We start from the raw sequence: 15,433 nt of genomic DNA, 5'->3' as shown, positions 1-15,433 counted from the left end.
TTCACCAGACCAGGTCCTATTACTGGAGGTTAGGATGCTGCTTAGCCAGGTCACAGTCAACTACTGCTGTGAAGCTATGAAGCTAATCCTCTCAGCCTTACGCAGTGACCTAGGTCTGGCTAGTCCCACACTCAGCTCGGAGGACACAGTCTGGACTAAGAGATCTGCACCTCCCCACATCACTCCCTGTGTTGGCCTCTCCCAAGACCATCTCTTTTACACACTTTCACATACCTCCCCTGCCCCAGGACTCCTTATCAGATGAAACGAGCCTCTCTCGTGTCCCAGGTAAGCCTAGTTAGGCTCCCACATTCACACACATACACACACCACTCCTAACCTAGGACTCCTCATTGGATGAAACGAGCCTCTCTTGTGTCCCAGGTAGGTGCACACAAACCCACACACTCCCAGTTGGGGTGGCAAGCCACTCTTGTCACCCTGCCAGCAAGCCCTACCTTGCTGCACTTGCTGCTCTATCGGCCCATTTTCTCCGTTCTTCCAGTTCATGTTAGTGGGGACATGAGGTTCATCCAAATTGGCAAGCCACTCCTACCACCCCCAGCTCCTCTGTTGGATAAGTGGTTGTTCCCTGGGAGGTGATCAAGCTCCCTTCCGTCCTTATGGGATGGACTTTCCTAGGGCCCAAGCTTACTGCAGTTCAGTAGTCTGCCTGCGCGCTGCTCCTGTGACTGTCCTGCAACTCCCGAGTTGGTTCCATTTGCACTGTCAGGGGAAGGCTCCAAGACATGGGAGAGTCGTTGTCCTTCTGGGCTAAGTCTTACCCAGTGGTGCCAAGGGTCCCACAACTCCCATGTCCTGGGGCCCTAGCCCACAAGCAGAGGAGACAGAAACCTGCCGTCTCCAATCCCGGACAGGCCGCCAGAAATGTGGCAGGACAATCAAAGATGGGAGAGACTGAACAGAGTGAGTTCAGGAAAGGTCTTTATTAAAAGGTGATCACCTGGCTCAGTAGGAGTAGCATCCAGGGAAGTTTGAGCCCCGGACAAAGAAAGCAGCCACCTTTTAAGCAGTCAGTGGCCACGAGCTACGTGATGCAGAAAGTGTACTCACAGAAGCAAGAACAAAGGCAGTTGATCAGTCTTTTACATTTATACTGCATGTTCCACATCCCTGAGAAACCATGTTTCTGTATTAACCTTGTAACTTTGCAGTTGTGCTAGGGAGGTGAAGCAGGAACTGGCTGAGCCCCAGGGAATGTGAAACTAGCAAGTACAGATAAGGCTAGCTGAGCACAGAAGGAAAAACAGGCTGTTAGTAGTCTTCTCTAACTTAGACTATGGGGGAGCTACACTACACTTAGTTTTTGAAGGGAAAAGTAAAAATTTTTGGTTGTCTTTGATTATACTTGTACAATTCATGAATTCCTTCTACAATGTCAGCAAAAGAAAAAAAAAATCAGTTAAAACAGTTGTGGGTACCTACATAGCTTGAGGGTTAAAAAATGAAAGCTTCCCCAGAACTAGATCACTTGGCTTCTTCTGGATTGGGGGTGGGGATATTGTAGGCAGCCAATCAGAATGAAAGCAGGTTGGCAAGAAACCAATGGGAAGTAGGCATGGAAATGGATTTTGGTGTGATATCAGTTGGTAGTACTGTCCCTAGCAAACAGAAACATAACTGTGCATTGTATTTTGGGATTTTGAGAGCCTTCATCTCAATTTCAACTTTGAAGCAGCTTAATCTTTAAGGAACATATCTCTGATCTGGGTAATTTGTAGAAGAACTTAATTTGAGGGTCATTACACATGAGGATAGCGGGAGTTGAAGATGCCAAGGACCTGAAGGGCTACTTGAGGGACAGGTGAAGTGATTTGAAGATGTAGCATTTTGAATCTCTTTCTGGCCCATCCTCTGCTTCACACCAGAATCATTGTGACCTGTAGACCAAACAAGTACAAAACAAAGGACCAAAGATAAGCCTTAAATATTATTGGAGATACTTGAGGAACCTCTAGGATTTTTAGGTTAAGGCTAGCTGCAAGGAAAAATAAAACAGTACAAATCTTTCTCAGGACCACTGCATAGATTCGCATTGGTTACATCCTATACAGAGCACCAACTGAGGTGGGATACTGGGACTGAAATCCAGCCTGGTAGTCACATGCCAAGCCATGTGCCTTGTTGTCAGGCTTCATTGCTCTGAGGAAGGGGGACTTTTTCTAATTCACTCAAAGGCATCATATGATCAAACCTCAACCTTGGTCTTTTCCTTTATTTTTAGGTTATTCACCCTTATCCTCACTCCCGACCTTAACTGGTGTGACTCAACTTTGACTTTGTTTCCCATTTGCCATCTTTTATTTGAAGGGTGCTGAGAGAGGAAAAAGAGATATTAGGGTGGGAGTGGTAAAATGGAATTCGAGAATGATTTATACCCACAGAGAAGGGGGAGCATAACATTTATCCTTGCTCCTTTCCCCTCAAATAGTTCAGCCCATCAAATATTTTTGGACAGCCTATCTCGTGCTACATACTACGTGCACAGCCTTAAGGAAAGTTCGGGCCCTGGCCTTTGAGAAACTCACTGTCCAATGGGGAAAGAAAGCACATTACTATATCATTACAATGGTAAGTGCACCAGTCAATGCACCCCCTCTCTCATATACATGTAACAGTACAGGGAGTAAACACTAACATTGCTGTTAGTGTTCCTATAAAATGTTCTTGAAGCAAAAGGTAGGGCAAGAGGTATTAATGTGTGCCCTGTGACAAGAAGAGACATGTTCAGATCTGAGTGTGGCACAATCTTAGGTAGAAAGGGTATGGATTAACTGGGTCTTGGTAGGTCTTATGTTCTTTTTGCATGCTATACAGGTCAGTGTGCAGAAGTGAAAGTGTCCGTAATAACCAAACCACTCCATCAAGTTAGGTCTGGGGAAAAGCAGCAGCAAAAATGAGTTCTTACATCTGGGCACAAAACAAAAGTAACAGACCTGATTTACTCTGCGGGCAGCCAGCTGACTACCTTATTGAAAAGGAACATTTCACAACGCTTGTATGTTTCATTGTTGTTTTGGGAGGTAGGTGGTTGTTTTTGAAACTCATCTTTCCTCTGCCCTGTGAACCTTCTGTCAATGTGGAAAGCCATCACAACTACATAACATCAAAAGAAGGGGCCCAGTGAACTGACAAGACATGAGTGAATACTGTCAATCTCGCTTCATTTAATTATAAGTAGTGTCTATTCTATATTCCTGTATTCAGTAACATTTGCTGAGCATGGTAGTGAGGTAGACATGTAAGAAGAACAACTTAACTTCAAGGAGCCCTCTCATGGGGGAGATTGGCAAACACATAATTACTATGCAATGTGTTAAGTATAACTATAAAGGTGTGGTCAAGATTCTCTGCTCACAAGAAGGAGGAAGAGCTGTACACTGCCTGCTTGGCCAGACCTAACCTGACCAAAATATCTGAGGCGAGGGGAGGACAATGGGATCAAACATACAAATAGAGCCCAGGCATACAATTCATGACTTACATAATTGATGTCATTCATTTTGTCCATTTTATTATGGCTTTTGGTGTGATCTCTCTTCAGGGAAGATAAGTAACCCACCCCAACGCCAAGAAGAAAATTAGGAAAGACTTCACGAATAAGGACCTCTTAAACAATTATTAAGAATTCAACAGGTATAGAGAATGATATTCATGCAGATCGAGTTACATATCCAACACACAGATGGTTTAGCCCACAATTCAACACTAGGGATTAGGAAAAAGGAAAAATAGCTGCTTTAAAATCCTTTCTGGAACTAGGAATCCTATACAGAAACAAATAAACAAATGTGTATAAACTCCTTCAATTTTACCCATTGTATCAAGGAGTGAAATTGCTTTCTTTGGGAATCTTTAATATACTCACTAATGACCTTGGTCCCTTTTGATATCACAAGGTGCTGATGACCATGGACTAACTCTATATCTTTTGTAGAGACAAATGCTCCAGTAGTAAAGAGCATTGCAGAAATAGTGTAAAAAACATATCTTTATCTGGTCTTACCTATAACAAATACAGATGCTCCTTGATTATCAGGTTGTGTCCTAATAAACCCATCATAAATTTGAAATATTGTAAGTTGAAATGCATTAATACAGCTAACCTACTGAACATCATAACTGAGCCTAGCCTACCTTAAAAGCTTTCATAACACTTACATTCGCCTACAGTTAGGGAAAATCATCTAACGCAAAGCCTATTTTATAATAAAAGTGTTGACTATCTCATGTAATTTAGTAAATGTTGTACTAAACATGAAACACAAGAATAGTATGAGTACTCGAAGTACAGTTTCTACCAAATGTGTATCACTTTTGCACCATCGCAAAGTAAGTCGAGGCCTTCTGTATTCAATTAATATTTAATGATGTGGCTTAACTTATAACTGGAAGTCAGGAAATGCAGAATCTGGGATGCCAATGAATCTTACCCTAGGCATAAATTAATTGTATTATAGTTTATATATTGTCTCTAGAGGCAATGAAATGAATAACTTCAGATAGAGTAGAGGTTTCAATGCAAGAAAGTGCAGATAGAGAATAATGAGTGGCTTTTGTTACTAGTGTCATGAAGGCAGTTTTCTCTATAGTTAGAGCTCAGTTAAATGTGTTTCTGGCTTTTGGGAAAATTTTAGAAATATGTCGCTATAGCTTAGGATGAGGAATTATTAATAGAAGGTGTACTATGTAGATGTAAAATTGGGCTTTCCGTAATTTCTCACCATCAGATCCATTAGTAAGAAACCCATACGTTATTCTGATGTGTCACTGGGCAGGCAAATTGGAAGCAGGCAAATCTGTGAGAGATGCCTCATCATGTGTCATATCCTTAAGAGAGCATTTGTAACAGATGTCAGTGATTCATCCACAAGAATATGACACTCAGAAGTTTAAAATTAAATAACTAGAGAAAAGAAATATTAATTAAATTGCTTTGAAACTTATCATGTTTAAATAACACATACATGTATTTCTTTAGGGCTTTTGAAGATGTGTTTAAAGAATTCCGAAGTCATTGTTTTGACGATTCTTTCTCTGTCGGGATTCGTGATAGGACAGATGGCCTACAGTTCTGTTGAGGTACTGTATGTACAATAAATTAGAGACTAAATTAAAGGAAAAAATGCCAAAAATAAAGTCCACTCCCATCTCATCCCTGAATGCATGGAATGTTTTTTCTTATGGGAACAGCTACTCAAAAAGTTCTATCTGGTATTTAAAAATTTGAAAAACAAAAAAACCACACAGTAGAGGACACATCAATTAGGGAAGCTTCAAAAGAGCAGTAATAAGAGGAAAATGTGCCCAGGTGATGGCTCACGCCTGTTATCCCAGCACTTTGGGAGGCTGAGGTGGGTAGATCACTTAAGGTCAGGAGTTTGAGACCAGCCTCACCAACATGACAAAATCCCATCTCTACTAAAAATACAAAAATTAGCTAGGAGGGGTGGCCCATGCCTGTAATCCTGGTGACTTAGGAGGCTGAGGCATGGGAACCTCTTGAACCCAGGAGACGGAGGTTGCAGTAAGCTGACATCACGCCACTACACTCCAGCCTGGGCAACAGAACAAGACTGTCAAAAGAAAAAAAAAAAAAAAAAAGAAAGAAAAAAGAAAACAAGGAAAGAAAGCAAGGAAAGACCATCCCGGCTAACACAGTGAAACCCCGTCTCTACTAAAAAATGCAAAAAATTAGCTGGGTTTGGTAGTGGGCCTGTAGTCCCAGCTGCTCTGGAGGCTGAGGCAGGAGAATGGTGTGAACCCGGGAGGTGGAGCTTGCAGTGAGCTGAGATCGCGCCACTGTACTCCAGCCTGGGTGACAGAGCGAGACTCCATCTCAAAAAAAAAAAAAAAAAAAAAAAAAAAAGCAAGCAAGGATAATGTGTTTGCATTCTTGGGTTCATCATCTGCTTCTGAAGCCTTGCTCTGGCTTCCTTACCCTGCACACATACACTGGCTTCTTCCCTGCTCTTGCCTTATACAAGGCCTGCTTATAGGTTGAGGTAGGAGAATTGCATGAACCCGGGAGTCTGAGCTTGCAGTAAGCCGAGATCATACCACTGCACTCCAGCCTGGGCGACAGAGCGAGACTCCGTCTCAAAAAAAAAAAAAAAAAAAGGGCGGGGGGGACCTGCTTATAAAAGGTAGCAGTTATGTTCATCATGAGGCAAGCTCACTGCCAGATTAAATGTAAAACATGCTTCATATAATATGTACCATAGATACAAGAAAACATTCATTCACTATCAACCTAGTATTAACTTCTGATTTCAACTGCATAGCAGTGTGATCAATAACAATTTGCCTCCACTCATTCCTTTATTTTTTTAAAATGGAGATAATGCTTATACCCATCTAGGATTGTAAACGCTTCTTCCCAATCTTCTGAAATACCACCAGTACTACTAGCTGACATCTTTAGGGTGTTTAATAAGTGCCAGGCTCTCTTTTAAGTGCTTTGTATTTATTAATTTATTAGTTTATTAACCCTTGAGTTAATTTATTCACTCTAACAGCAACCCATTGAAAACAGATGCTCTATTTCCATTTTACAGATGAGCAAACTGAGGGATAGGGAGGTGAAGTAATGAAAGTTAAACTGTCGATTGGGCCAAAATAAACTTTTTAGGAGGGAACATTTATAGCACTTCAATTGTTGTTGTTGTATTTTCCATTAATCTGTGTACAACCTTCATGATTTATGTCTTATGTATACAATCTGCTATTTTCTATGAATTATTTTTCTCTACTGACTCACTTAAAGATTTAAAAATCCTAAGCCAATGTCTGTGAAACAAGTACCTGTTTAAGATTCTTTCCCTCACCTAAAGCGAATTGAAATAAACATCTAACAGTCAAATTAAAAAATGCTTACCTGTGAATCACCAAAAATATTTTCTGATATCACCAACAGTAGGGATACCACTTTTGAAAATACTGATTGCACACCACAAGCAGTGTTTGTGTAGCCGAAAACCACTCAATTCTCTGGTGAATAGAGGTCTATATAGATAACTTATCTGGATGGCTAGATCAAGCAATCTACCACAAGACCCTTAAGACTGCCCTTGTAGATACTCTCTCATTAGCTGTATACTGAAAGATTCTGAAATTTATATTGATTGACATAGCATCAACCTAATTTCTAATACTTGGAAATGGTAGCACACTAATTTCTTGTTTGTCTTTGTTACTTTAGGTGCACCAAATTGTCTACCCTCTTCTAAAAACATCAAGTTTTTCACTTTATTCTTACTTTTCACCTTTAATTATATTTATGGTTGCTTTGGATGTAGACTTTTATATACTCAAGAATATGTTTTGGCAGGTAAGATCACATTTAAAACAAAGTATGATCAATTCTTGCTTATGCATGTTGATAGAGAATATGGCTGCCTATATAGATGATTAATAATTCACAAAATCTCATATTTTATTTGTTTTGCCCTCTTCATTCTACAGAACTACTAACTAAAAAGAGTTGAAGGGAGAGGAAAGGAATTAGTATTTGCTGAGTGACCATTGTGACTAGGCATTCTCAGTGTAAATATCAGAGTAAACATCATTTTCATTTTGCATATGAGCAAACTGAAGCTTAGAGGTCACAGATAAGGATAATAAATGTCAGAATCTGGATTCTAGTCCCACGTCTGACTTAATCTCAACTGTTTCTGTAGATTTGCCCATTTTCCCTGCAAAGATTGTTACTTGTGCCTTCTCTCTTTTTTTCTTAATCATACCTGTTGTACTGTTTTATTTCTTTTTTCAGAGAACACTTTATTTTGGTTTTATTCTGTTCTTTCTAACATCTTAAATTAATATTTGATTCATTTTTAGCTTTTTTTGTTTTCTGTGTGCATTTAAGGTTTTAAATTTTCTTTTTAGTGGTATCCCACATGTTTTGGTTTTTGGTGTACTCATCATCATCCAGTTCTACATTTTCTTATACTTTTTGATCCATTAATTATGTAAAAATTGTTTTGAATTTCCCAAATATGATGTTTTATTATTATTTCTCTTATCACACCATAATCAGAGAATGTGTTTTATATGTCAATTCTTTGATTTGTGAAAACTTGCTTTGTAGGCTTGTACATGATTTTTTAAAATGTTGCGCTGTAAAAATGTCTATTCTCTATTTAGTGTAGGGGTCTAAATTTGTTCAGTAGATTGTTTTATTAATTATGAAGTTCAATCTTCTATGTTTTTCCCAATAGTGTTTTTCAGTTCAATTTAATAAGTTTCCCCTATCACTGTGGATTTATCAATTTCTCCTTGCAATTATGTCAGTTTTTACTTTATACAAATAGAGGTTGTTATTAACTGTCTACAAATATTGCTATATTTCCCAGTTAATTTTTTTCTTATTATTTAGTTTCCCTTTTATCCCAAATAATGCTTTTTGGCTTAAAACAATTTTATTTGGTATTACTACAGTTACATCAGCTTTATTTTGGTATTTGCCTGCTACAATTTTTCCATCCTTTTGTTTTCAATATTTTGGTATCTTTTTAAGAGTATACAGTTGGATTTTTTTTATTTTATACAGGTTGATAATTTGTGCTTCTTTTTAAAAACTAGTTTAGTCCATTAGTATTTATTGTAATTAAAAATAGATTTAGAAGAGAAAAGATTTGAACAGATTTGAGACACCAAGGAAGATATATGGATGGAATAAAAGCACTTGGAAAGATGCTCAACATGATAAGTCACTAGAGAAATACACACTAAAATCACAATGAGATACCACTATGTACCTATTGGAATAGCAACAACAAACCTGTTAATGCCAAGTGTTGGTGAAGATATGAAGACAATGAAACTTACATACATTGTTAGAGAGAAGGCAAAATGGTACAACCACTTTGGGAAACAGTTTGGGAGTTTCTTATAAAGTTAAATATATACTTGCCACATGACTCACCAATCTCACTCCTATGTATTTACCCAAGAGAAATGAAAACTTATGTTTATAAAACCTCTACATGAATCTGTATAGTAGCTTTATTTATAACCTCAAATGTCTGGAAACAACTCAAACGTTCTTCAGCTGGTGAATGGATAAACTGTGGAACATCTTACAATGAAATATTACTCAGCAATAAAAAAGGAATGGAGTATCGATAGGCACAACAAGGAAGAATTTAAAATGCATTGTGCTAAGAGAAATAAGCCAGCCTCCAAGGGGTACATACAAATTATATAATTACATTCATAGACCTTCTAAAAATGGCAAAACTATAGGTCTAGAGAACATCATCGGTTGCTAGGGAATGGTGTTGGGGAAAAGAATTGACCACAAAGATGTAGCATGAGGAAATTTTTGGGAGTGATGTATCTGTCTTGTTTCTTAGTTTTGGTGTGATTACATAACTGTATGCATTTATCAAAACCCATATTACTGTACACCCGAAGAGTAGATTTTACTGTTTATAAATTGAAAATAAAGTTTTTAAAAGAAATATATTTGAACTTTTTCTCATATATTATTTTATCCTTTTATTTGCCATGCTTTGTCTCATTCTTCCTTTTCTCAATTAATTGAATTAATTCAGTTTCCTTTATCCCTTTTGTTCCTTCTACTAATTTAAAAGTTTCATGTTCTATTTTTTGGTGGCAGGCATTTCTGGTTGCTTATCCAATATGCAGTCTCCCTCTCTTTCTCACCAACAGAAACTTAAAATTTTTCGTTTGGTATGGCAATAGGTCTAGTGTAAAATGTCATATTTCCAAGCATCCCTAACAACTTTGGTACCCTAAGAAGATAGTTTGGCCAATGAAAAATGTACAAAAGTTTGCTGAATGGGCTTCTAGAAAGCCCTTAATAAGGGGGTTAAATCAGCTGGCATGTGCTTTTTGCTCTTTGCTTTACCTCTCTTTCTGCCTGGAGCCTTCCCAGTGGTCTAGAATGAGTATTCATCTTGAGATTGTGAAGTAGTGAACATGAGAACAGGCACTATATATGATTGAACATAAAGAGAAAAAAGAGCCTGGGTCCTTAAGAGCACTGGGAGCCAACATACTAACATAAGGCTGTTTATTCTGGATTTAGGGTTACTTGAGGCGCGGTGGCTCACGCCTGTAATCCCAGCACTTTGGAGGCCAAGGCAGGGAGATCACGAGGTCAGGTTTAGTAGAAACCCTGCTTTTACTAAAAATACAAAAAATTAGCCGGGCCTAGTGGCATGTACCTGTAATCCCAGCTACTCGGGAGGCTGAGGCAGCAGAATCACTTGAACGGGAGAGACAGAAGTTGCAGTGAGCCGAGATTGCGCCATTGCACTCTAGCCTGGGCAACAGAGCGAGACCCCATCTCAAAAACAAAAACAAAAAACAAAACGACCAAAATCTCCATTTATTGACACTATAAGCACTCTTTTCTGTTAAATGCAGTCAAAATTGCTATATTCCTAAATACAATTCTCTTACTGGTTTCGTACATTTAAAAAATCTTAAATTTTAATAATTATATTTGACTTAACAAGTCTAAAGCTAAATGTCTCTACCTTCCTCCAAATAATGCAGGAACTTCAGAATGTTTTAATTATCCTTTCTCATCTTATATTTTATTACATTATTGACATAATACTACCATCCCTGAAATTAGTCATTGTCATTATTATTGCGACTGTAATGTTTTAGGTACCAGTGCTTCTCTACACTCATCTAAATGCTTACCAATTTCAATTTCTTTGCTCACTGCTCCTTCTTGCATCCAACTCCATCTTTCTGGATTCAGCTTCCTTTTTCCTGAAGTTTTGCTCTAGCAGCTTTTTAAAAATTGTATTTTTAAATTGACTAATAATTGTACATAGTTATGGAATACATAGTGATCTTTCAATATATATAGTGTATAACTGATCAGATCAGGGTAATTAGCATATTCATCATCTGAAACATTTATTATTTCTTCATGTAGGGAACATTCAATGTCTTCCTTCTAGCTGTGTGAAACTATATAATATATTGCTGTTAACTATAGTCATCCTGCAGTGTTTTAGAACACTAGAACTTACTCCTATCTAGCTGTGATTTTGTGTCCTTTCCATTAAAGGTCTGTGAGTAGTCATCTTTTTAAATTTAGTGGTCTTTGTGGCCAGCATATCCACTGTGTATACATTATCTCCTGCCCGTTAGTCACTTAGTAGCCATCTCAGTTATCAGATAGAACATACAGTATCACAGTGCTTGTGTTCATATAACCCTTATTTTACTTTATAATAGCTCCAAAGTGCAAGAGTAGTGACGCTGTCATGTGGTTATACTTGTTCTATTTTATTATTACTTATTGTTAATCTTTTACTGTGCCTAATTTATAAATTAAACATTATCATAGATATGTATGCATTTAAAAAAACTATAGTATATATAGGGTTGGGTACTATCCGTGGTTTTAGGCATCCACTGGGATCTTGGAACATATCCCTTGCAGATAAAGGGGGACTATTTTAGTTTCACTGTGATGTTTCTGGGTGTTAGTATCTTTTTATTTATACATATTAAGACTTCTTATGGTTACTAAATCTGAGAATTAATATATTTCATCAATTCTAGCCACATTTCGGCTATTATCTTTTAAATATTTTCTATACTCTGTTATTTTTATTTTTATTTTTTTGAGATGGAGTCTTACTCTGTTGCCCAGGCTGGAGTTCCATGGCACAGTCTTGGCTCACTGTGACCTCCGCTTCCTGGGTTCAAGTGATTCTCCTGCCTCAGCCTCCTGAGCAGCTGGGATTACAGGCATCCGCCACCGTACCTGTCTAATTTTTGCACTTTTAGTAGAGATGGGGTTTCACCACGTTGGCCAGGCTGGTCTTGAACTCCCGACCTCAGATGATCCGCTTGCCTGGGTCCCCCAGAGTACTGGGATTATAGGAGTGAGCCACTGCGCCAGGCTTGTTATTTCATTCTTAAATTCCCATTAGTTGTAGATTTTCCATCATATTCTCCATGATTTTTAATTCTCTGTCTTTTATCTCTTGGAACTCTATTGTATGTAATTTCCTCAAATTTAGTTTCTCATTTACTACTTTAACAATATCTAACCTACTGCTAGGCTTAATTGAATCATAAACATTTTTAACCTTTATTCTTTTCCAATATATGCATTTAATGTTATAAGTTTCCCTTTAAACACTGCTTTAACTGCATCCCTCTAGTTTTGATGCCTTATTTTCTTTATGATTCAGCAAAAATATTTAAAAACTTGGACAAAATGGGAAATTCCTAAAAATATGTAATTTGCCAAAACTTACACTAGAATTTCTTTTTATTTATTTATGTATCTATTTTTTTTTTTTTGAGACAGAGTCTAGCTCTGTTACCCACGATGGAGCACAGTGGCATGATTACCCCTCACTGCAACCTCAACCTCCTGGGCTCAAGTGATCCTCCCGTCTCAGCTTCTGGAATAGCTGGGACTACAGGCACATGCCACCATGCCTGGCTAATTTTTTCTTATTTTTAGTAAAGGCAAGGTCTCGCTCTGTTGTCCAGGCTGCTTTCTAGACTTCTGGCCTCAAGCAATCCTCCTGCCTCAACCTTCCAAAATGTTAGGATTACAAGCATGAGCCACCGTGGCTGGTCTATTCTAGAATTTAAAAAGACCCAAATAGTCCCATAATCATTAAAAATTGAATTGGCAAATAAAAATGTTCCAAAAAAAATGATACCTAAACTATTTTAAATGTAAGTTATGTGAACCAGTATGAAAGATAACACCAATCTTATGTCTTAAAGACAAGAGTAAAAGGGGAAATCCTCCCACACTTACTTTGTTTTATTTTTAGAGACAGAGTCTTGCTCTGTTGCCCAGGTTGGAGTGCAGTGGTAATATCATGGTTCATTGCAACTTCAAACTCCTGTGCTTAAGCAATCCTCCCACCTCAGTTTCCTGAGTAGCTGGTACTACAGTTATGCACCACCATGCTCAGCTAATTTTTAATCCTTTTTTTTAGAGGTGGGGGTCCCACTATGTTTCCCAGGCTGGTCTTTAACTACTGAACTCAGGAGATCCTCTTGCCTTGCCTCCTAAAGTGCTGGGATTATGGGCATGAGCCACAGCACCTGGCCTCCTCCCTTACTTATTTTATAAGGCTTGTTTAACCTTAACGCCAAAACTATACAGAAATATTAAGAGAAAGAAAAAATCATAAGTCAATGTCACCCACAAACATAGAGCAATTCTACACAAAATTTTGGCACAAATATATCCAGTAACATATAAATAATAAAAACATGATCAAGTTGTGTTTATTCCAGAACAAGTTAATTTAACATTTAAAAAATTCCTTAATGTAATTCATGTTCTTAAGAGATTTGAGAAGAAAAACCATATGACATTACGATAGATAAAGAAATAAAAGGACCTAATGGGCAAATTGTGGAAACCTCACAGAAAGTAAAACAAAAGACAGAGATGGAAAATAAGAAAAGGATTGATAACACAACTATTTTTTTCCTGAGGATAATTTTGAAAAGTGAATACTTTCTTATACTTGGGCATAAACAATGTGTGCATAGAAATTACAAAACTCTGTAAATCACTTAATCTCAAGCATTTCATGGCCTCCCCTTTCTCTATTGCAGAACTACTTGTTTTACAATTAATAAAAGGTAAAGGGGGAGATTTTCTGTGAATATTTTAGAGTCTTGGTATATAAATTTGTGTCATGTACTAGATACAATATGTCAGTAACAATTTACTTTCCAAACTAATCAGGATATGTTTTATATAGAAGCAGGAGAAATTTGAATTCTGTTTTAAGAACCTTTCAATATTGAGAACTATTGAACTAGAATAACAACAAGAAAGATAGTTGAGTCAGTCTTTTTAATAATAAGGTAGAATCTTGCTTATTTGAAAGGGGCGGTTTCTTTGTGGCAGGTGGTTAAACTAGAATACCTTTTAAAGTTATCTTCCAGGGTAATCGTATAACATTTACAACCAAGATCTGACTCTTAGGATATAAGTAAATGCCATCATGCCATCTTTAGATGTTAAGTCTAATACTGTGTTATGAATTGGTTCACAGGTCTTGTTAACTGGATTAATTAGCTTTTCTACAGCAAGCATCATACTTGGATATGTGGTTATAAAATTCAATAAAGCTTCATGGGATTTGCAATCTTGCCTACTCTTTAGCATCACCCTTGGCATTACAGATCCTCTTCGTTCTGTGAATTCACTAAAAACTATTGGTATGTCACATTTATTTCTCTCTCTTATCTTGAAAATATAAGGTTACATTATTTTCTTTTGATTACATTTTTCTTGCATGAATTGTGCACCCGGAAGAATAAGAATCCGTGCTTTTTTTTTCACTTTGAGAGGTAGAGCACTGACTGAGTTGAAGGAGACAGTGCAAATAAGACAACCACCAAGGAGATGAGATAAATAGCGCCAATTATAATCTCCAAGGAACTTTTTCAGTTTTTTTCAAAGAAAATGTAACCTTCTAGAAGGTGATAAAAATTGGCATTCTTATTCTGTTCCAGTGAATTCTCAGCCACAAGGTAGATATTCTAAGTTGGTGAGTTTGTTTACCAATAAGAAGAAACATTAAAGATCCCTAACGAGACTATTCCAAGGCCTTGCTACCTCTTGTTAGAACTGCCTCCATTTGGAGTAGCTAAGGTTTGGCAGGTGGTGGAGGGGGTTATAGTTTATCTTCAAGAAAAGCGGTAAAGATATAGTCTGGCACTCAAATATATTACTCAATAAAAGCTTATTCCCAAGAGGACTTGAAGTCCTGCACTATTTCCCATATTATTTGGTAAGGTGGAAGATGATTTCACTCTGAAATATCCCCCTATTGTCAGGTTTTTTTTTTTCTTTGTTTCTTCTATAAACAACAACAACAACAAAAATGGGATACATGTGCAGAATGTGCAGATTTGTTACACAGGTATATGTGTGCCATGGTGGTTTGCTGCACCTATTGACCTGTACTCTAAGCTCGCTCCCCTCACCTCCACCCCGCAACAGGCCCCGGGGTGTGTTGTTCCCCTCCCTGTGTCCGTATATTCTCATTGTTCAACTCCTGCTTATGAGTGAGAACATGTGGTGTGTGGTTTTCTGTTCCTGTGTTAGTTTGCTGAGGATGATGGCTTCCAGCTTCAGTCATGTCCCTGCAAAGGACATGATCTCATTCCTTTTTATGCCTACATAGTATTCCATGGTGTATATGTACAACATTTTCTTTATCCAGTCTATCATGGATGGGCATTTGGGTTGGTTCCATGTCTTTGCTATTGTAAATAGTGCTATAATAAACATGCGTGTGTATGTGTCTTTATAGTAGAATGATTTATATTCCTTTGGGTATATACCCAGTAATGGGATTACTGGGCCAAAAAATCAGGTTTTATTAACACAGAAGTACCAACATGAATGGCTATATGCTAT

At 37.6% G+C, this 15,433-nt stretch overlaps 1 protein-coding gene across 11 annotated transcripts in view; it reads left to right on the top strand.

The window, feature by feature from the left end:
* The first annotated feature begins 475 nt into the window (after positions 1-475).
* LOC105484439 (solute carrier family 9 member C2 (putative)) overlaps positions 476-15,433 on the top strand; it is a 101,861-nt gene continuing 86,903 nt past the window's right edge. For 2 of the 11 annotated variants that reach the window (XM_011746013.3, XM_071075732.1), the window contains exons 1-5: positions 1,583-1,825; positions 2,839-3,044; positions 5,003-5,103; positions 7,223-7,351; positions 14,061-14,226. In XM_011746013.3, coding sequence (XP_011744315.1) covers positions 2,918-3,044; positions 5,003-5,103; positions 7,223-7,351; positions 14,061-14,226 — 523 coding nt within the window. In that variant the 5' untranslated portion in view covers positions 1,583-1,825; positions 2,839-2,917. Of the gene's footprint in view, positions 928-1,582; positions 1,826-2,452; positions 2,593-2,838; positions 3,045-3,478; positions 3,658-5,002; positions 5,104-7,222; positions 7,352-14,060; positions 14,227-15,433 lie in introns of those variants that run through there. The other 9 variants (XM_011746014.3, XM_011746016.3, XM_011746015.3 and 6 more) reach the window with 9 other exon arrangements.

This window comes from Macaca nemestrina, chromosome 1, assembly GCF_043159975.1.
Source record: "Macaca nemestrina isolate mMacNem1 chromosome 1, mMacNem.hap1, whole genome shotgun sequence".
Lineage (NCBI taxonomy): Eukaryota > Metazoa > Chordata > Mammalia > Primates > Cercopithecidae > Macaca > Macaca nemestrina.
This window is presented reverse-complemented; position numbering and strand designations above follow the sequence as displayed.